Source organism: Sus scrofa, chromosome 7 (assembly GCF_000003025.6).
Source record: "Sus scrofa isolate TJ Tabasco breed Duroc chromosome 7, Sscrofa11.1, whole genome shotgun sequence".
Taxonomy (NCBI): domain Eukaryota; kingdom Metazoa; phylum Chordata; class Mammalia; order Artiodactyla; family Suidae; genus Sus; species Sus scrofa.
This window is the reverse complement of record NC_010449.5, coordinates 38,116,112-38,135,255: the sequence shown is the minus strand read 5'-3', so window position 1 is coordinate 38,135,255 and position 19,144 is coordinate 38,116,112. Positions and strand designations below refer to the sequence as shown.

General features: G+C 53.5%; 2 protein-coding genes across 13 annotated transcripts; one reads left to right on the top strand and one right to left on the bottom strand.

Moving 5' to 3' along the window:
* On the bottom strand, positions 719–14,582 carry KLC4 (kinesin light chain 4). Of its 10 annotated transcripts, none has more exons than XM_021098735.1 (17): positions 14,376–14,467; positions 13,465–13,549; positions 12,470–12,751; positions 10,686–10,916; positions 8,828–8,909; positions 7,794–8,004; positions 7,279–7,366; positions 5,883–5,984; positions 5,473–5,646; positions 4,794–4,893; positions 4,542–4,594; positions 4,255–4,325; positions 3,966–4,074; positions 3,225–3,365; positions 2,822–2,937; positions 2,367–2,430; positions 726–1,192 (listed from the first exon to the last, which is right to left on the bottom strand). In XM_021098735.1, the coding sequence occupies exons 3-17, from the start codon at positions 12,725–12,727 to the stop codon at positions 1,142–1,144; spliced, it is 1,851 nt and encodes a 616-aa protein (XP_020954394.1). In that variant the 5' UTR covers positions 12,728–12,751; positions 13,465–13,549; positions 14,376–14,467; the 3' UTR covers positions 726–1,141. The 10 variants fall into 10 exon arrangements, 5 of the variants coding, with proteins under 5 accessions (XP_013833405.1, XP_020954394.1, XP_013833404.1 ...); XM_013977950.2 differs by having other exon boundaries at positions 13,881–14,450; XM_013977951.2 differs by lacking the exon at positions 14,376–14,467 and having other exon boundaries at positions 719–1,192; positions 2,367–2,427; positions 13,465–13,617.
* Positions 13,663–19,084, top strand: MRPL2 (mitochondrial ribosomal protein L2). Of its 3 annotated transcripts, none has more exons than XM_021097976.1 (8): positions 13,663–13,798; positions 14,605–14,803; positions 16,420–16,588; positions 17,414–17,555; positions 17,668–17,783; positions 17,858–17,968; positions 18,401–18,474; positions 18,833–19,081. In XM_021097976.1, exons 2-8 carry the CDS (start codon positions 14,708–14,710, stop codon positions 19,043–19,045), a joined length of 921 nt encoding a protein of 306 aa, XP_020953635.1. In that variant the 5' UTR covers positions 13,663–13,798; positions 14,605–14,707; the 3' UTR covers positions 19,046–19,081. The 3 variants fall into 3 exon arrangements, with proteins under 3 accessions (XP_020953635.1, XP_020953634.1, NP_001171996.1); XM_021097975.1 differs by lacking the exon at positions 13,663–13,798 and adding an exon at positions 14,163–14,409; NM_001185067.1 differs by lacking the exon at positions 13,663–13,798 and having other exon boundaries at positions 14,588–14,803; positions 18,833–19,084.

The following is a 19,144-nucleotide window of genomic DNA, read 5'->3' as shown; positions in this document are numbered from 1 at the left end:
TCTGGACCAATCTGAACCCAAAGGTAGAGAGAGACTAGGTGTTCTTTGAATGGCTGACTGAAGGCTTTTAAACTGACAAATTCATCCCAAGTCCATCTCCAGGCAGGCTGGGCTGTGTCAGGGCATGGCCAAGTCTCCAGCTGTGGGGAGGCCCAGAACAGCCCTTGTTCCAGGCACCCCCACCCCCAGCGCCACCACCCCCACATTCTTCCTTTGTTGTGAAAGCAGCAAGGGGTGTAGGAGGCGGGTCAGGAGGAGTCAAGCTTTAGAAGATGGGCCCCAGCTGCTGCTGGGCCTCCAGGCTCTGCTGAGAGAGGATGGATAGTAAGTGCCTCGTCCCCCTCTGGCTCCGGAGGGCCCCCCAGGCCTGCTTAGACCTCCCTTCCCCCAAGCAGCTGGGAGGAGGAGGGGCAGCCACAGAGGGCCTCACAGGCCAGGAGCAGTGGCGCCAGGACTCCAGGGTCCTGCCACATGGCCACCACATGTCCCTGACAACCGGGTCCACAGCACCTTCTCCTTGGGATGTGGGCCTCCCCCCACCCCCCAGACGCCTTCCCGCAGGCCCTGCTGGAGAGGATACAAACGGGGAAGGAAGAGAGGAGGGAGCCAAGAGGCGAACATTCCTCCTGCTGCCCCATCCATCACTGCCCTCACCCTTCTGTGAAGGGCCCCAACACAACCCTTGCTTCCTACCCTCTTCAGTGAGGACTCCAGTGGCTGAATGGTTGGTTACCTGATTCCTTTATTTAAGAAAAGTGAAATACACGGACCTGAAGTGAAGCATTGGAGGGAAAAAGAGAGGCCAGGGCAAGACAGGTCAGCTGGCCAGTCCCAAACCTTCTGTCAGAAAAGCCAGCCACAGGCTGCATCTCTGAGGTGCACACCTGCTCTTTACCCACTTTGGGGGCCCTAGTAGTAGATGGAGCCACTCTAGAGGACCACAGGGTGGGGAGAGGGTGTCCTGAGGTTGGTTCCTGAGGGGGATTCCTGAGGAGGGAGCTGAGACCCTGAGGGCATCTTCTGGTTAACTGCTCCCCCTTCACTGTCCCACTGTAGGGTTGGAAGAGCCAGGAGCCACAGGGAATGCTGTGAGGGCTGCTGGGGACCCACCGGTCCCAGGGAAGGCAGGGGAGCTTGAATGTCAGCTGCTTGAAGAGAGATTCGTACTGCTGGCACTGAGGCCTCGGGAGACCTGAAACAGACAACCCCATGCCATCAGCTCAGGGATCTCAGCCTGCCAAAGACTGGCCCCTGGAGTCTCTCCATCTCATGGCTGCAGCTTCTCTCTGGACCTAGGATGGAACCTCTAACCTCAACCCCAAGCTCTGGGGCTTTGTTGACCCCTTGTTAGGACTTCCCAGAAGGCCACCATCTGGTGGAGAAAATACCTGGAAGAACCATGTGAATATCAGCATATACTTCAAATTTTTTTTTTTTTTTTTTTTTTTTTGCCCTTTTTAGGGCTGTACCTTCGGCATATATAGGTTCCTAGGCTAGGGGTCCAATCAGAGCTGCAGCTGCTGGCCTACACCACAGCCACAGCCACAGCAACGCAGGATCCGAGCCCCATCAGCGAACTATACCACAGCTCACGGCAATACCGGATCCTTAACCCACTGAGCGAGGCCAGGGATCAAACCCACATCCTCATGGATACCAGGGTTCGTTTCTGTTGCACCACAGCGGGAACAGGAACTCCTGGCATATGCTTTGAATGTGTTGCTACAAGTGGTCCTTTCCCATTAAAATGTCATTGCTGTTTTCTCAAAAGGAGATGAGTTAATACTTTTTTTTTCTTTTTCTCTTCTCAGCTCCTACAGACTCCCCAAGGTGAGGAATGTGGTGGCTGTAAGGAGAGAGCAATTAGTATCCCCAAATCATTCTTGAATAATTCATAATTCCAAAGTACCCATTTAGAGAACATCAATTCCTGCTTTCCTCCTGATTAATTTATGTGCTACTATCTCTGGCCCCAAACTGTCCCTTGGTGATCACCACCCCCAACAAGCTGTCTGCCCAACTCCAAGTCCCTGGCAGAGTCTTCATCCCAGTAACTCTCCCCTTTTCCTGGCTTGTCCTTTTTTGTGGGGGGCTGCACCCTTGGCCTATGGAAATTTCCAGGCTAGGGGTTGAATTAGAGCTGTAGCTGATGGCCTACACCACAGCCACAGCAAGGCCAGATCCGAGCTGCATCTGAGAGCTACACCACAGCTCACGGCAACACCGGATCCTTAGCCCACGGAGGGAGGCCAGGGATCAAGCCTGCGTCCTCGTGGATGCTAGTCAGATTCATTTCTGCTGATGGGGACTCCCTGGCTTGTCCTTTCTTTCTCACCTACCACTGTGCCCACAAGCACTGCTCTCACCTGGAGGGGCGTTGCATTGGGTTGGTTCAGATAGTTCAAGGAGGCTGCCCGCTTCATGTTGCTGCTACAATGGAAAAGAAAGAACTGAAGCTTCTTCTCTTTCCCATGGGTAACCCTTAAGCCGTGGCTTCTTGGGCACCACCACAGGAAGTCAGATCACTGCCTTCCCACCATCCATCCTCCCAACACACACACACACACACACACACACACACACACACACACACACACTCACACAAAACCCAACTTCATCAGTAATCAGCATCTGCTCAGGTATTGTTTTCCCCCAACTGAGGCACCCATTCTCCCCACACTCTCTCCACAACTGTCCCATTGACCTCCTCCATGTTTCTCTCCAAGACGCTTCTTCTCCAGAGATGAGAGGCCAGGAGGAGTTAGAGTTGGAGGCCAGGGCTCAGCCGCCTGCTCTGCCGTATCTCAGGCTCACTGCCTACCTGGAGGGCCGGGGCTCGGTCCCCTGGAGCTTCCTCACCAGGAGCTCACTGCTTCTACGGAGAACATCTCGGATCTTGCCCAGAGAGCCGCTCCTCTGCAGGGCCCCGCTGCCATCCTGGCAGAGAGGGGTAGGGGACAGAAGCTAAGGGGACCCCAGGCAGCCTGGCTTCTGAGTGTACTCCTGCCATTTACGCTGCCACCTCCCCCTGCCCCCAAAAGCCCAGCGACTGAAAACAAGAGCCCGGTCAACAGCTGGCTTGCAGAGAGACCCCGGAGAGGGATGGGCCACCGGAGCTGGGATGGGGACAACAGGCCCTCATGCACACATCCTACAGGCTCAGTGCCTGTCACCACCACCAGCAGGAGGGGCAGAAGAGATCAAGGGGTCCCCATCCAACTTACCCCTGACCACTCCACAGCCACTGAGGCATCTTCACCTCCCTCGAATTTCACGCTGCCCCCAAAGCCCTCCTGGGAGGTCCTTCCACTGTCACCCTCCCCAAGCAGCTCAGCCACCTTGGTCTGGCTGATCGGGTCAGTGCCCTGGAAAGAAAAGGAAGAAGCTGGGACGTCTCATTTCTGAGCTCCTCAGGATGGGGTTTTCAAACTTTTTCTCACCACTAGGGTCAAAGATAAGGTTTTTCCTGTGACCTCCCAGTACACACATACTGGGAAGGAGACACTCACCTTTTCTATTTGCAGTGCATTCCACATCTAGATACACACCTAGGCTTAGCCATGGCTCTCGCGGGACTGATTTTAGACCCACTAGTGAGTCAAGACCCACAACTGAAGAAACTCTGCTTCGGGGCTCCCCACAGTCGCAGCCCTCCCACCCATACCACCCCACGCTGCTCCCCAGAAGATGCTTCACGCTGTGAAAGGACAGGGTTTCTCTGCTGATAGTTCCAGTTAGTGAAGTGAACCTTGAACTTCGAGTCCTGACCACAAAGGGCAGGTGGGAAGTAAGAGTACGCTTCAAAACAACCACGACCACAAGCGGGTCTCAGCTTCCTCTCCAACCTTCCTCCTCAGCTGCCCCCCCTTACTCCTTGGAGACTGACAAGCAGCCTCAGTGGTCCCCCATCCTGTCCTGTCCCCAGGCCCTCCCTTCCAGACCTCCTTTCCCTCCAGGTCTCTGACCTGCTTCCAGGAGCGCAGGGCACACTCCTCCAGGGTCTCAGCTGCTTCCAGCTTTCCTTGGCACCTGTACAGAGCTCCGAGGTTCCTCAGAGTCGTGTTCACGGTGGGGCTGTGGCAGATGAGACCAGGGAAGGGAGAGAGGATGGGTTCAGAACACAAGCAGGAGAGAGAGGGAGCGGAGCTGAGGCCCAGGGAAGGTCAAACAGAAGAAGGGGATGGTCCAGGAGGCTGAGATGCCAGCATGGGTGGCAGCATCAGAGGCCAAGCCTGCTTCTCACCGGCAGCTTACCTGCTCACTTTGCAGGCCTTGTACCAGCCTCCATACTCAGCGTAGGGTGTGCCGCCCTCCCGGTGTGGGCTCTGCAGGAGGACAGAGGGGGAGGGGAAGCCAGAGATGAGAGGATGGAGATGCTGGGGTGCAAGCTGGTGCTGGGCTTGGTGCAGGCTGGGCTGGGGAAGGCACCGTGGGTCTGGGGCTGGCCCTCGGGTGGGAAGTGAGGAGCTGGCAGGCTGGTGCAGGAGCAAGACAGAGGCCTGGTAGCCTCTGGCTCCCCAGGTTGGGCCCCCCCAACTCACTTTGCTCATTGCCTCCCGCTCCTCTGCATGCATCCAGATGGGCTTGTGGTTGTCTGGGGGTGACACACGGGATGGAGTGGCAAGGTTAGAGGACAGAACTGGATAGTATGGGGGGAGCCAGGACCCAGAGGCCAACAGGCCTGGACTAAAGGGGCCCAGCTCCCCCTGGGAACCACTGTGGCCCACCTCCCAAGCCCTGGTCTGCATTTCCTTTCCTCCCTGCAGCTCCCTGCCCAGGTCCTCACCACGCACCATCCACAGAGCCAAACTCCTGCAAGTGGGCACGGGTCAGGATCTCTTTATAGAGCGTCTCAGCCTCAGCATATTTGCCCTGTTTCAGGTAACAGGAAGCCTGGGGGCAGGAAGGCAAAAACACAGGAGCAAGAGGTGGAGATAAAGTCTGGGATTTCCCCGTCTTCTTCTTTTTTTTTTTTTCTTTTTCTTTTAGGGCTGCACCCACGGCATATGGAGGTTCCCAGGCAGGGGTCCAATCAGAGCTACAGCTGCTGGTCTACACCAGAGCCATGGCAATGCCACATCCGAGCCTGAGCTACGTCTTCGACCTACACCACAGTTCACAGCAACACAGGATCCTTAACCCACTGAGTGAGGCCAGGGATCAAACCATTCCTCAAGGATATCAGCAGGATTTTTAAGCTGCTGAGCCACAACAGGAACTCCTGCGACTGCCCCTTCTTGATGACTTTCCCCAGAGATGCTCCTCATATCTCCTTTTCTAGCTGCAGGGTCCACAGTGTTCCCACGCCAATTCCAAGAGGCTATGGAATTTCTGCCTTCCCACAGGAAGGAAGCAGACCTCTCAGCCCCAAAGGCAGCCCCAGAGCTGGGCACAAAGACGAGGAGGTGAGCACAGGGACTTAGACGCTTTCCCCTCCCCTCTGCCCATGGCCTCTGCCCCTCCCTCCCTTACCAGGTTGTTCTTGGTCCGGGCTACGTTAGGGTTGTCAGGCCCCAGCTGCCCCTCATAGATGGCCAGTGCCCGCCGGTAATAGCGTTCCACGGCCTCATACTTGCCCTGGTTTTGGCACAACAGGGCCAGGTTGTTCAGTTGCTTTGCCACATCTGGGTGGTCAGTGCCCAGGACCTGAAGGGGTGCAAAGGAGGGACAGATGACTATGACTGTGCGTGTGGGTGTGTGTGCGGGTGCGGGCGTGTGTGCGCATGCCCAGGCAGGGAGCAGGGGGAAGGGAATGATGAAACAGAGAACAAGGCAGACACAGGGATGAGGCCAAAGGAAGTGAGGCAAGAGGGTAGACTGGAAGAGAGATGATACAAGAGGGCTCTCCGCAACAGGGAAGAATGGGCAGAGGGCACGGGTACCTTTTCTCGAATCTCCAGGGCCCGCTGGCACAGTGGCTCTGCCTCCTTGTATTTGCCTCTCTTACCATAGAGCACAGCCAGATTGTTGAGTGTGGCGGCCACCTAGCAAGACAAGCCCGTCCCCATCAGATGCTGGTGCTGCAAAAGACCTTGAACGGCAGGGCCCCACGCTGCACAACTCCAAGACAAGTGGACTCCGCCAGAGGCCGGGGAGGGGCAAGGGCTGAACCCCTAGGCTCTGAGGTTCTCCATGAGGGTGGTATCGCCTTCTGGGAAGATACTTAGGTACTTCTGGAGGCAGGGTTTTTGTTTCTTGTTTGCCAGGAAGACTAAGGACCCTGTTACCTTCGGGGAGACGAGGATGCTACGAATGTTCTGCCTGTGTGGGCCCCCTCGAGCAACTTTGGAATGTCCTGCCAGACATCTAAGCACTGAATATAAGCTTTGACATTTGATAGGACATCAAGACAGGAGTTGTTGTTTGTTTGTTTGTTTTCAGTCGCACCCATGGCACACAGAAGTTCATGGGCCAGGGAGTGAATCCGTGCCACAGCAGCAACCCAAGCCACATCAGTGACAATGCTGGATCCTTATCCCACTGAGTCACGATGGGAACTCCATAAGTTACTTTTCTTATTTCTCTTTTCTAATAATAAAGTATCATTCAACTTTTTTGGGAAAGTGTAGGTGTAAGTAAGTTACATTCTCTATGAGTTAAGCATTAGGAAAATATACATCATTAGAAGCAATCACTGGGTCTCAGAGAGTTGAAAACCACTAGCATCAGCAGACAGTGTTGGGAGAAAGGGGTCTTCATGCCTCCTTCCTCAGAAAACCCAGGGCTGAGGGCAATGGATGGACAAACTAAGAAAACATAGGGGGAGTTCCTGTCGTGGTGCAGTGGAAACAAATCCAACTAGGAACCATGATCCCTGGCCTCTCTCAGTGGGTTAAGGATCTGGCGTTGCCATAAGCTGTGGTGTAGGTAGCAGATTCAGCTCGGATCCACTGTTGCTGTTACTGTGATGTAGGCTGGCAGCTATAGCTCCAGTTCGACCCCCTAGCCTGGGAACTTCCATATCCTGTAGTGCAGCCCTAAAAAAAAAGACACGGAGTTCCCGTCCGGGTACAGTGGAAATGCATCTGACTAGGAACCATGGGGTTTTGGGTTCGATCCCTGACCTTCCTCGGTGGGTTAAGGATCTGGTGTTGCCATGAGCTGTGGTGAAGTTCACAGATGCAGCTCGGATCTGGCATTGCTGTGGCTCTGGTATAGGCAGGTGGCTACAGCTCTGATTGGACCCCTAGCCTGGGAACCACCATACGCCATGGTTGCAGCCGTAAAAAGACAAAAAAAAAAAGAGAACACAGGGGAAGGAGAGGAAGGAATACTGACAGCAGGGTGGTCCCGACCCAGGGTGCTCTCTCGAATGCTGAGGGCATCATTCAGCAGATGGGCAGCTTCCTTATACTTATTCTGGTCCCTGTGAGAGGACAAAAGTGACAAGGGGTTACATCCCACTCTGTCCCCAAGCCATCTCCCTACATTTGGGGTATCTTTAGGGATTGGGACCCCCCACGAGGAAACAGGAAGCCTGGAAAGAACAGTGAGACGGGTTCACTGACACACCCAGGACACACCGAGAGGAGGGCACAGTCACAGGCTGCAAGAGTCAGAAACAGAAAACCCTCCCCAGAGAAGAGACTGGAGAAGCAAAAGGCCTGAGGGATGAGTCTGCTCTAAGGTCAAGTGCTCAGATATGAATGAGTTCTGGTACTGGAGAAAGCCCGCTGGCAGGGTACACCTGCGAGGGGGAAGCGGTACCCTGCGGAAGGGAGGAGCGGGAGCCAAAGGCGGATAGAGGCGGGAACACGGAGGCAGGTTCATGCCAGGAGGCAGGCCGTACTCACCGATACACCAAAGCCAGGATGTTGAGCATGGTGGCCACGTCGGGGTGGCCTCGGCCGGACGTGCGTTCCAGGTCCTCCAGTGCCTGCTTGCAGAGTGGCACGGCTACCTCATAGCGGCCCTGGGCGGCATACTGTATCACCAGATTGTGCAGTGTCCGCAGCCTCGCTGGGATCTCATAGCCGTTATGCTGGGCGCCCTGGCCACGGGCCACTACACCATGGCAGAAGACTTCCTCAGATGATGCTGCCTCTCCCTCTGCTGCCTGCCCTTTCCACCCCAACTCCATAGCTTTTTTTTCAGGCCACACCTGCAGCATATGGAGGGTCCTAGGCCATGGGCGGAATTAGAGCTGCAGCTGCCAGCCTATGCTACAGCCTCAGCAACGCAGGATTCCAGCTGCATCTGTGACCTACACCACAGCTCATGGCAATGCCAGATCCTTTAACCCACTGAGCGAGGCCAGGGATCGAACCTGCATCCTCATGGATACTAGTCAGGTTCATTTCTGCTGAGCCACACCGGGAGCTCTGCCACATCTCCTTCAGTACCTGTGCCCATCTCTCACCTCCAGGCTCAACAGCTAATCTCCTGCCCCCTCTGTTGCCCCTGTGCCCCTCAGAGTCCCGTTTGTTCACCCGGTCATTCCTTCATTCAACAAATGTTTACTCAATGTGCAAGAGGCAGGGGCTGTGGCAGGGATACAAAAATAAGAAAGACCTGGTCCTTCCCCTTGAGGCACTCATGCTCTTCCACCTCAGGCTCATTCTCCCACTCAACTGTGAACCCCTCACTGGTGAGACCTGGTCTCCTTAGGACCTAGCACAGGGCCTGACACCGGCTAAGTGCTTAATAAATGTTGATGAATAAGGGAAGGGGGGCTGAGGAAATCAAAGTCCTGGTCCCTGGCCCACCTCCAGAGGAAGGGGAGAACCTATTCCTGGGTGATGAGCATCCTGTGTTCAGGGTGGACCACAGCGGGGGCCCAGCCTCCCGCTGCCCCCTCTTCACCCTCCAACTCCGGAGGCCAACTCACAGCCATTGCTGGGGTCCTCTTCCTCTTCATTTCGGAAGAGGTCATCCAGGGAATCCTTGGAGGCATCGCCTTCCTTCTCCTCCTGGAAGGGAAGCAGCAGCGTGTCTGGGCCACAATAGCACCAGTAGCCTCTTCAGGACCCCCTCCAAACCACAATCACTGACTCGGGAGGCTGGGACAGGTCCCTCGTTCATGTCTCTGCCCCTGGGAAGGCCAGCATCTGTCCCGCCAAGTTTAGGCCTTTCTTTTTTTCTTTTTTCTTTTTTTTTTTTTGTCTTTTCCGGGGCCACACCTGCGGCATATGGAGATTCCCAGGCTAGGGGTCGAATTGGAGCTGTACCCACCAGCCTACGCCACAGCCACAGCCACAGCAACACCAGATCCGAGTCGCATCTGCAACCTACACCACAGCTCATGGCAACTCCGGATCCTTAACCCACTGAGCAAGGCCAGGGATCAAACCCGCAACCTTATGGTTCCTAGTCGGATTCGTTAACCACTGAGCCACGACAGGAACTCCAAGTTTAGGCCTTTCTTGTTCAGAAAAAAACAGAGATGCTTTGGCCAGAATCTCAGGACTCTCCCGTCCTTCACATCCAGAAACTTTCCTTCCTAAACATCCTTGCCCTTCACCTTTCCCCCCACCTCCACTCTTAAAATTATAGTCCCGTGTTGATCCCTGTGTGTTTACACTGATTACATGTCTGTCCTGAGGGCAGGGGAGTGTCTGATCTCACTGACACGTACCCAAAGTGTCTAGCTCAGCCTCACACCCATCATCCGCTGGCGCTCACTCTGGACTTAGGGTTCAACCCACACTGTCTAACCAGCGTCCACACTGGATGAACACACTCTGCCCTTCCAGATCCTGCAGCCTTGTACAAAGACCTCCACCCCTCCTGCCCAGTTTCACCAGTGCGTCCCATACACATCATCCCACTTTCCCTGGGTCAGACCACCATTCACCCCTGGAGCCTTATCTATGACAGACAGGCAGACAGATGGACACACACACACACACACACGCCCCACCTAGAAAGCTCCTTCTCCTTCATGACCATCAAAATCCATCCCAGTTCCTAATCCCATCAAATAAAAACATCACCTAAATCTTACCCATCCCTGTACGCTGCCTCCCCTGGGAATCTTTCAGACCATCCCAGCCCCCAGGAACCTATCTCCTTGGAATTCCTTCCACACTGACTGAACCGCTCCTCGAGCACTGGGCACTTGCCGCTTGGTGTGGTCACATACGTGTTCTCACATGTGAGCCTTGTTCCTACAGCTACATTATAAGCTCAAGGAGGCAGGAACTCTCTTTTGTAGTTCCTTACATCCAGCCCGACACACAACTTCTTACACAGAAGACTTAGAGAGACAGATAAATGCCTGCTGTGGGACGGTTAAATAACACACATTTTGAGAGTGAACTTTAGGACTTGCTCAACTGGGCTGTGCTTTTCCTAACTGCAGTGCTGAGGCTTCTGAAGGGGAATTGTCCAAACGCTTCTCTGTCACCCCCAAAACACCTGTCACTGTGAGAGCCGTGTTCACTGTTGTCTCCCCAGCAGAGTGCGCTGCACCTGACACACAGCAGTCATTCAATCAAATGTTGTCTTTGTCGAAACCCGACGAGCCACCACCATGGAAACTCCCATTCAACCGTATGCTGATTGAATGACTACTGTTTCCCCCTTGCTGTCATCTGGAGTTGGTGTCAGGACCTGAAATCTGCCAGATGGGGGCAGGCTGGGCAGGGCTGCTGGCCCTTGTGGGTGATGGAGCAACTGCCCAATGTTGGTAGTGGTGACTCTGTTTTGCCCGCCCCGCAGCCACCGTCACCTGTGCACATGCTCACCGCAGTGTGCCCATCTTCGTCATACTGTCGCAGCTGTCCCAGGAACTCTAGGTGCTTCTTTTCCTCCTCCAGCTGAGCCACGGCTTGTTCGCTGCGCTGGAGTCGCTGCTGGGTACCCGCCAGCTCGTCCCGGAGCCACTGGTTCTCCTGACACAGCCGCCGGACCTGAGCCCGCAGCTTCTGTTTCTCTGACTCCACTGTGCTCAGGTGGTTGGCCAGGGCCAGCATCACCTAGGTGGGCACATCCTGTGAGCCTCAGGTGCTGGATGGGAGTGTTGAAGGATAGGCAGAGGGAAGCCTTTGGAGGCGGCAAGACTGCCAGGGGCCAGGAGGGAGAGTTGGGTAACCTTCGAAATATACCCTGAATCCAATTTCTCACCACCTCCAGAGCCCCCACCCCGGGCCAAGCCACCATCAGTTCCCACATGGATTATGGTAATAGCCTCCTAACTGGCCTCCCAGTTTCTGCCCTTGTTCCTTTAGAGTCTGTTCTCAACCTTGCAGCCAGATGATCCATTTATTTTTGTCTTTGTAGGGGCCACACAGGCAGCACATGGCAATTCCCAGGCTAGGGGTCGAATCAAAGCTGGAGCTGCACGGTCTACGCAGCCACAGCAAAGCCAGATTTGAGCCCTATCTGCGGCCTATACCTCGGCCTGTGGCAACTTCGGATCCTTAATCCTTTGAGTGAGGCCAGGGATCAAACCCACATCCTCATGGATACTAGCTGGGTTCTTAAATGGCTGAGCCACAACAGGAACTCCCAGATGATCCTTTTAAAATGCTGACTTAGACCACATCACTCCTCCACTCAGGACATTCCAATAGCTTCTGTCTCATTCAAGGTAAAAGGCAAGTCCTTATGATGGCCTACAGTGCCACATGCTCTGTCCCCCTCCCCCACCCCCATTACCTCTCCAACTTCGTTTTCTATTTTGCTTCCCCTCAGTCACTGCACTGGCCAGGGGGAAGCCGCACTGGCCCCTCAGTGAACTCAGGGGACGGCTCGAGGTCAGGGCCTCTGCACTTGCTGTCCATGCTCTCAAAATGCTCTTCCCCTGTTTAGTTTACTGTATGACCCAACCCCTCATCTTCAATTCTTTTTTTTTTTTTTTTGGCTTTTGTCTTTTTAGGGCCATACCCACAGCCTATAGAAGTTCCCAGGCTGGGGGTCGAATCAGAGCTACAGCTGCCGGCCTACACCACAGCCACAGCAATGCCAGATTTGAGCCGCATCTGTGACCTACACCACAGCTCACGGCAATGCTGGATCCTTAATCCACTGAGCGAGGCCAGGGATCAAACCCACAATCTCATGGTTCCCAGTCAGATTTGTTTCCACTGCGCCATGATGAGAACTCCCTCATCTTCAATTCTTTGCTCAAATGGTGCCTTTTCAGTGAGGCTTTCCCGGACCACCCCACCTAAAACTGTATCCTCTCTCCATACACCCCAATCCCCTTCCTTGCTTTATTTTTACCTTTTTATCCTTAGCAATTATCACTCTGGCACACTGAATCACTTATTTATTTGTGTATCACCTGCTTCCCCCAGCTAGACTCTAAGCTCCAAGATGGCAAAGCTTTATGGCCGTTGTGTTGAGTGATCACTCTCCCGAGCATCCAGAAGATTAGTGCCTGGCACATGGTGGAGGCTTAATACTTATTAACTGGGTGAATGAATTCAAGCATCTAGGAAAAGGGATCCCAAATGAACCCAAAACTCCATCAGACAATTCTTCTCCATCTACCTGGGGCCACTTGGCACCACCTCCTCCCCCTCACCTGGGCCTCACTCAGCCCCAGCTCGATGTTTTCCATGGATCGGCGCAGCTGCCGGGCCTTCTCGTGCACCAGCCCTTCTTCATGGCCTCCCTGCTGCAGACACTCGATGGTATGCGAGAGGCTTTGCAGCACTGCCTGGTGCTCACTGTGTAGAGCCTCCAGCCCTTGGCTCACCAGACGGGTGCTCCCCAGGATCTCCTCCTGGCTGAGCCGGTGCCCTGCAGACTCATCCCGCTGTCCCAACACCAGGCCCGACATCCTGGCCAGGGGACCGTGTCTGGGCTACAGAGAAACAACAGAGCTCAGCTGAAGTCAAAATAACAACGAGGGCTGAGCGCCCTGGTTAGAGGCTGGCAGGGGTGGTGGAGGGGGGAGTCCAAGTGAAGGAAAAGAGCAAATGGAGGGGGGGAACCCTGTGGTTTAATTGGAGAGAACAAGTGACCAGTGAGGAGGCAGCCTGCGACACTAGACACAAAACTAAGGTTGGGGGAGATAGAGAAGGAGAGGAATTGACTTGAACGAAGAAAAAGTATAGAAGGAACAGAGGTGCTGAGAAGTACCAGAGGGACTGAGCTAAGGAACAGAATGGAAAAGGAGTTGGAGACAGATTTGGGGTTAAGAAAAGGAATCAGGAGAGGAGAGACAGCCCTCTAGGGAGCACAGAGGGTGTTTGAGAGCACTGCAAAGGGAACGAGGTTAAAGCAGGCAGGAGATATGCTGAAAATAGTCAGAATTTTTTAAAAAGTGCGGGGAGAAATAGGTTTCAAATCAATGTTTAAATCAAGAAAGAGAAGGAAAAGAAAAAAAATAGGAGCCTTCATCACAGGACCCAGATGAGAGGCACCTAGAGGTGCGGGTCGCCCACAGAGCTAAGCCCAGCATCTGCAAACCTGGTCAGCCCTGCCTCTTTCCCCACATGCCTGAAACCTCAGGCCTCAGGCTGTCTGACTACTTCCTCAAAAGGGCCTTGTTTCTCATCTTTGAAGTCTTCTTACCTGTATATAACCCTTGGTTGTGGCGTTCAGGCAGGAGCCCGGAAGAAACTCTGTTCAAGCAGCCAGGGACTCAGAAGGATCTGCCCTGCCCAAAGTCCAGAAGTCCAGCGTTCCCACCCCTTCTCTCACCACTTCACAGCCTCCCGAGGACCTGGCATAGAGCCCCACCCAGGACAAACACCCTCCCTCCCCTGCCCACAGGTCTTCAAAGACGACCAAGGTCCCTCCTCCTTCCAGAAGCCAACCTCCCACCCCAAGCCTGGGAGCTATTTTCTCCCAAGAAGAGAGTGAGATCTGATCTGAGACCTGAGGCAAGGGGCGTGTCTGGGAACGGGTGAGGAGGAAGACCTGGTCACTCTTTGCCCAGTCATCTCTATGGCTTTGTCTCTATCATGATCACGTACTAACATACTAACAGGCTCTGAGAGTCAGCGTAGAGTGCCTCCCAGGTGCCCGATGATGCAGGGAAGAATGGCAGGTCCGCTGAGTGGCTGCGGGATCACAGAGGATCTCGGCGCTAGGACTTGGTCTCCCCGGCCTGGGAATGCGGTGAAGTGTCCCAGGCTGTCGACCTGCCCTGAGGCCCAGGGTGGGGAGAGAGTGCGATGGGCAGGAGAGAAGGGAGGAGGTGCGGGGTGATGACCCAGGTCCGCGTCGCGGGCGAGGAGGACCAGGGGCCGGATTATCCCGAGGTCAAGGAGTCAGTTGGTAGCGCAGGGGGCGGGGCGGACCGTCTGTCCGTCCGTCTGGACGCCGAGGGGGCGGGAAGAATCCCGGGGGGCGGAGTTTTTGAATCCGACTCGAGTTGTTTGAGACTGCTCGGAAGGGCTCATTTCTTAATCTGTCCGGGAGTGCAAGAAAGAGGTAGCAGGATCTCAACTCTCTGCCCCAAAGTACCCTTAAAGACTCACCCGCAGTCTGATGATCTGGCTACAGCTCTTGCCGGTACTGCCCCTTTAAATCCATCATGGCTGCCGCTCAAGGCAATTGTTTTGACGGCTCTGAGGGGCGGGGCCTGTTCCCCAGTCACGCGACCTATGAGCCGCCGGGGGATTGGGTCTACCTGGCACAGGGAGGAAAGGAGGTGTGTGTCCAACTTGGTCTCGGGTTCTCCGCCCGCCTCTTTTCTTTTTACGTCAGGATGGAGCGACGGCACTTGGACCAGTTAGCGTCATCCAGTAGCGCCAGGGTTCCTCGCTAAAGGTGATGGTGGTGTGCTGAACCCAACCGAGCCTGGCCAATCATGGCCCTGCGGGTATTGACCCGCGCTCTTAGCTCTCTGAGCCTGACGCCCCGGATCGCTGTCGCCCCCGGCCTAAACCTGCTCCCGGCCGTCCAGGTAATCTACCTTACCGGGAGTGAGGCTGTTTCCATTTGGCAACCGGAGATGGGGCACCAGGAGACGCGGGGGGGGGGGTGCGAGTCTGGTTAGGAGTCACGCCGGCCCGTGACCTTGGATAAGTAACTCTCAGCCTCAGCTTTCTCCTCTGTAAACGTTGCTATCTCATAGGGTCGCTGGATTCCTCAGACAAGATATTGAAGATGAAGTGCCTCACAGACAAATGTACAGCTTTCAATAATAACTTACGTTTATTGAGTGTCTCATAAGCCAAGTCAAATAAACTTTTAAATAAATGAATTCCTTTCAACCAGTTTATAAGTTATTATCATTACCGTGTTACACATGAGAAAACTGATATGTAATCCAAGCTCGTACACCAACTATTGGAGCTAGGCAGACTGGCTTATTATATATTATTATAACCATTAAGGATGAGTTAAAAGAATTAGAAAATTCAGGGCAAGATACCAAGACTAGGGGCCTAACATATGAAGAAATCACAAGATTCCTAGTGGGCTGGGCAACTGGTGAGTTACAGAAAAGAAGTTTGTCTTACCTCTCTAGACCTTTCAGACTGATGGTGGAGTTTGGCAGATGGATACTTAAAATTCAAAACCAAACCAACCTACAATGTGAAATGTTGGGACTACAGCAATGAACAAAACATAAATGGTCTCTCCCCTCCATTCACATCTGAAAAACTCAGAAACATAATGCAGTAAAATGGTCACAGGGCATTGCTGATGGTGGCACATGAATATATAGAAGTTATCAGCTCTGGAGAAGTGAGTTGTTTAGGGAAAGAAAAGTTTCTTGGAGAAGGAATGTTTTGAGCCAAATTTGGAAGAAGATGCACCAAAGGGAGAACACTCCATTGAAGAAACACTTCAGAGGTGAGAGGATCAGGGGAGAAGAGGTAATCAGCACACATATATCTAGATAAAGATTTCCCACTGGTATTTGTGCAAGCTGTGAAGGGTGGAGTTTTGGACACCTATTCTGGGACATTTCCAGGAGGAAGCTACAAGCTAAACTTTGTGCCCTCTCCCTTGGTTCTCCGAGGCTTCTCCTTTCTTTTGACTTTTTATGGCCACACCCACAGCATATGGAGGTTCCCAGGCTAGGAGTCGAATCAGAGCTGCAGCCACCAGCCTGTGCCTTAGCCACAAGGGATCCAAGCCATGTCTGCAACCTATATACCACAGATTCTTTTTTTTTTTTGTCTTTTCTAGGGCTGTACCTGCAGCATATGGAGATTCCCAGGCTAGGGGTCTAATCAGAGCTGTAGCTGCTGGCCTACACCAGAGCCACAACAATGCGGTATCCAAGCTGCATTTGCAACCCACACCACAGCTCAGGGGCATGCCGGATCCTTAACCCACTGGGTGAGGCCAGGGATCGAACCTGCAACCTGATGGTTCTTAGTCGGATTCATTAACCACTGAGCCACAATGGGAACTCCATATATCACAGATTCTTAACCCACTGAGTGAGGCCAGGGATCAAACCCAAATCCTCATGGCCATTAGTCGGGTTCATTACCGCTGAGCCACAATGGGAACTACCCACCTTCAATTAGCTTGCAAGTGAAATTGAATTCTGTTTATCTCTAGGTGACGAACAATGTCCTCCTTACGCTGCCCTCTGGCTTGATGTCGCTTCCCTGTCGCCCAATCCTTACCTCTGTGGCCCTTAGTGCTACGTCTGTGTCGTGGAAGAGTCGTACCAAGTATACCGTTATGCCAGTGAAGATGAGGAAGTCTGGGGGCCGAAACCACACAGGTGGGGGCAGGGGCAAGAAGATTTAAGCAGTAAAGGGGGAAAACATGGTAGGACCCTAGGTCTATATTTTGATACAGCCAGAGGAATGTAAGTAGAAAGCAATTATTGGACTCCTTCTGCATGTAGTAGGTGTGTAAGAATGAGAGGGTTGAAATCAAAGCAACAGACAAGTGGTCTGTGCGCCTAAAGATAATCTAGGTAATTGAAAACCAGCCATACTCAGGAAGTTGCACGATATTTTTCTTCATACCCCTCAAAAAGTTACAATAGAAATTGAACCCAAGTTAACATGGCTCTTAGTAAACTTAGTTAAAATTACTGAATTCAGTAATTTGTAGATATTTTTATCTGGAAGTGTTTTGTGTTTTTTTTTTTGTTTTTTTGTCTTTTTTGCCATTTCTTAGGCCGCTCCCGTGGCATATGGAGGTTCCCAGGCTAGGGTCCAATCAGAGCTGTAGCCGCCAGCCTACGCCAGAGCCACAGCAACTCGGGATCTGAGCCACGTCTGCAACCTACACCACAGCTCACGGCAATGCCGGATCCTTAACCCACTGAGCAAGGGTGGGGATCAAACCCACACCCTCAAGGTTCCTAGTCGGATTCGTTAACCACTGCGCCACGACGGGAACCCCCCAGAAGTTTTATATTTCAGTATCCTAATTGTGTTTTTACCGAGCTCCATGTAGGTGTTCACCCCCACTTACCCCAATTTTCTACTTGTGTCATAATGTTGGGAAGCATTGCTTTCTGCCTAGGATGACTCTGTTCCCAGTGTTGGGAACAGATGCATCTGACCTGGATCATGTCCCTCCACTGTCCTGACAGGCCAAATCCAAGTGCATGGTATTGGTGGGGGCCACAAGCAACGTTATCGCATGATTGACTTTCTGAGGTTCCGGCCGGAGCATGAATCCAAGCCAGGACCCTTTGAGGAGAAGGTCATTGCTGTCCGCTATGATCCCTGTAGGCAAGTCTGGAATGTAAAATGATGGTGGTGTGGCTGAATGCCTGCTCTGTGGCTCTTTAGAAGATGTGAGGTGGCTTGGATGGTCTCCTTACCTGTCCCTCCCTCTGAACAGGTCAGCAGACATAGCTCTGGTTGCTGGGGGCAACCGGAAACGCTGGATCATTGCCACAGAGAACATGAAGGCCGGAGATACAGTCTTGAACTCTGACCACATAGGTCGAATGGCAGGTGAGAGCTGGCGGCCAGATGTGTGGTCTGGGAGGCTGCAAGGGTTCTGGTGCTGATGAAATTCTGTCTTTCAGTTGCTGCTCGGGAAGGGGATGCCCATCCTCTGGGAGCCTTGCCAGTGGGGACCCTCATCAACAATGTGGAGAGTGAGCCAGGCCGGGGGGCCCAGTATATCCGAGCTGCAGGTATGAAGAGAGGAGCCGCTTAGGGTTTTAGAGTGTGGAAGTCCAAGTGGTACCTGAGGGCACAATTCTCTGAACGCATGGGCCCACATCTGGTCCACTGGCAGAGAAAAAGAAGGAAAAACAAGGACGAAGAGGTGTTTGTGGGAATTCCCATTGCGGCTCAATGGATTAAGGACCCGATGTTGCTGTGGCATGAGCTGTAGCTGCAGCTCTGATTCCAGCCCTGGCCCGGGAACGTCCATGTGCCGAAGGGGCAGTCATAAAAAAAAGAAAAAGTGCTTGTGTTTGGACCTAAAACCTTGCATGCATCCTACTTCGGTGTTTCTACTCCTAAAAGGCAAAGCAAGGGTGGTGTGGAGGGTGTGTGTCCTCTTGAAAACCTGCCACCTCCTCCTCTGTGGAGGATGGCAGAGCTTTTTCTCCCTTCCCCAGGGACCTGTGGTGTGCTGCTACGGAAGGTGAATGGGACAGCCATCATCCAGCTGCCCTCGAAAAGGCAGATGCAGGTGTGTGTAGGGTGCAGGTGGAAGGGATCGGCAAAGGAGGAATTTCTGGAATGTACCTTTCCTGTACGGAATAGCTCCCAGGTGTTTCATGTTTAGAACTGCCTGGAGCTGAGTCTGTCCTTTCTGTCCTGTGACTAGTTGTGCCTTGTCAGGCTGCCACCTTCATGGAGTAGGAAACACCGACTTTTGTTCCTAACTACTGCGGGATCTGCTCTTAGGTTCACTTATCTTGTGCTTTTCCCCTGTCCGCTCCCTTCTCTCCCCGAGTGTAAGAAGCCTCCCGAGGGCCCATGCCCTGGGCAGTGTCAGGCTTTTTCTCCCCATGGTTCATTCTCCTCCTTCTGCTTTTCTCTGTCAGGTGCTGGAAACGTGCATAGCAACCGTGGGCCGAGTATCCAATGTTGATCATAACAAACGGGTCATCGGCAAGGCCGGGCGGAACCGCTGGCTGGGAAAGAGGCCTAACAGTGGGCTCTGGCAGCGTAAGGGGGGCTGGGCTGGCCGGAAGATTCGGCCGCTGCCCCCCATGAAGAGTTACGTGAAGCTGCCCTCAGCTGCTGCCCAAAGCTAATATCCCTGGACTCTAATAAAGTGGCCCCTATTTGTATCTGTTTCTGGTTTTGGGGGGAGGGAGGATCATACACACCGGACAGGAGTGGGAGGTGACGGG

What these genes read in the sequence shown, in the direction of transcription:
- KLC4 (XM_001929222.4), bottom strand. Translation starts at nt 12,727, where the DNA reads ATGTCGGGCCTGGTGTTGGGACAGCGGGATGAGTCTGCAGGGCACCGG. An exon ending in AGCGGGAGGCAATGAGCAAA is followed by an intron (nt 4,326 to 4,541) that starts GTGAGTTGGGGG and finishes GTCCTCCTGCAG; the next exon opens with AGCCCACACCGGGAGGGCGG. An exon ending in CCAATGCAACGCCCCTCCAG is followed by an intron (nt 1,193 to 2,366) that starts GTGAGAGCAGTG and finishes TGTCTGTTTCAG; the next exon opens with GTCTCCCGAGGCCTCAGTGC.
- MRPL2 (NM_001185067.1), top strand. Translation starts at nt 14,708, where the DNA reads ATGGCCCTGCGGGTATTGACCCGCGCTCTTAGCTCTCTGAGCCTGACG. An exon ending in GTCCGCTATGATCCCTGTAG is followed by an intron (nt 17,556 to 17,667) that starts GCAAGTCTGGAA and finishes CCCTCTGAACAG; the next exon opens with GTCAGCAGACATAGCTCTGG. An exon ending in CCACATAGGTCGAATGGCAG is followed by an intron (nt 17,784 to 17,857) that starts GTGAGAGCTGGC and finishes TCTGTCTTTCAG; the next exon opens with TTGCTGCTCGGGAAGGGGAT.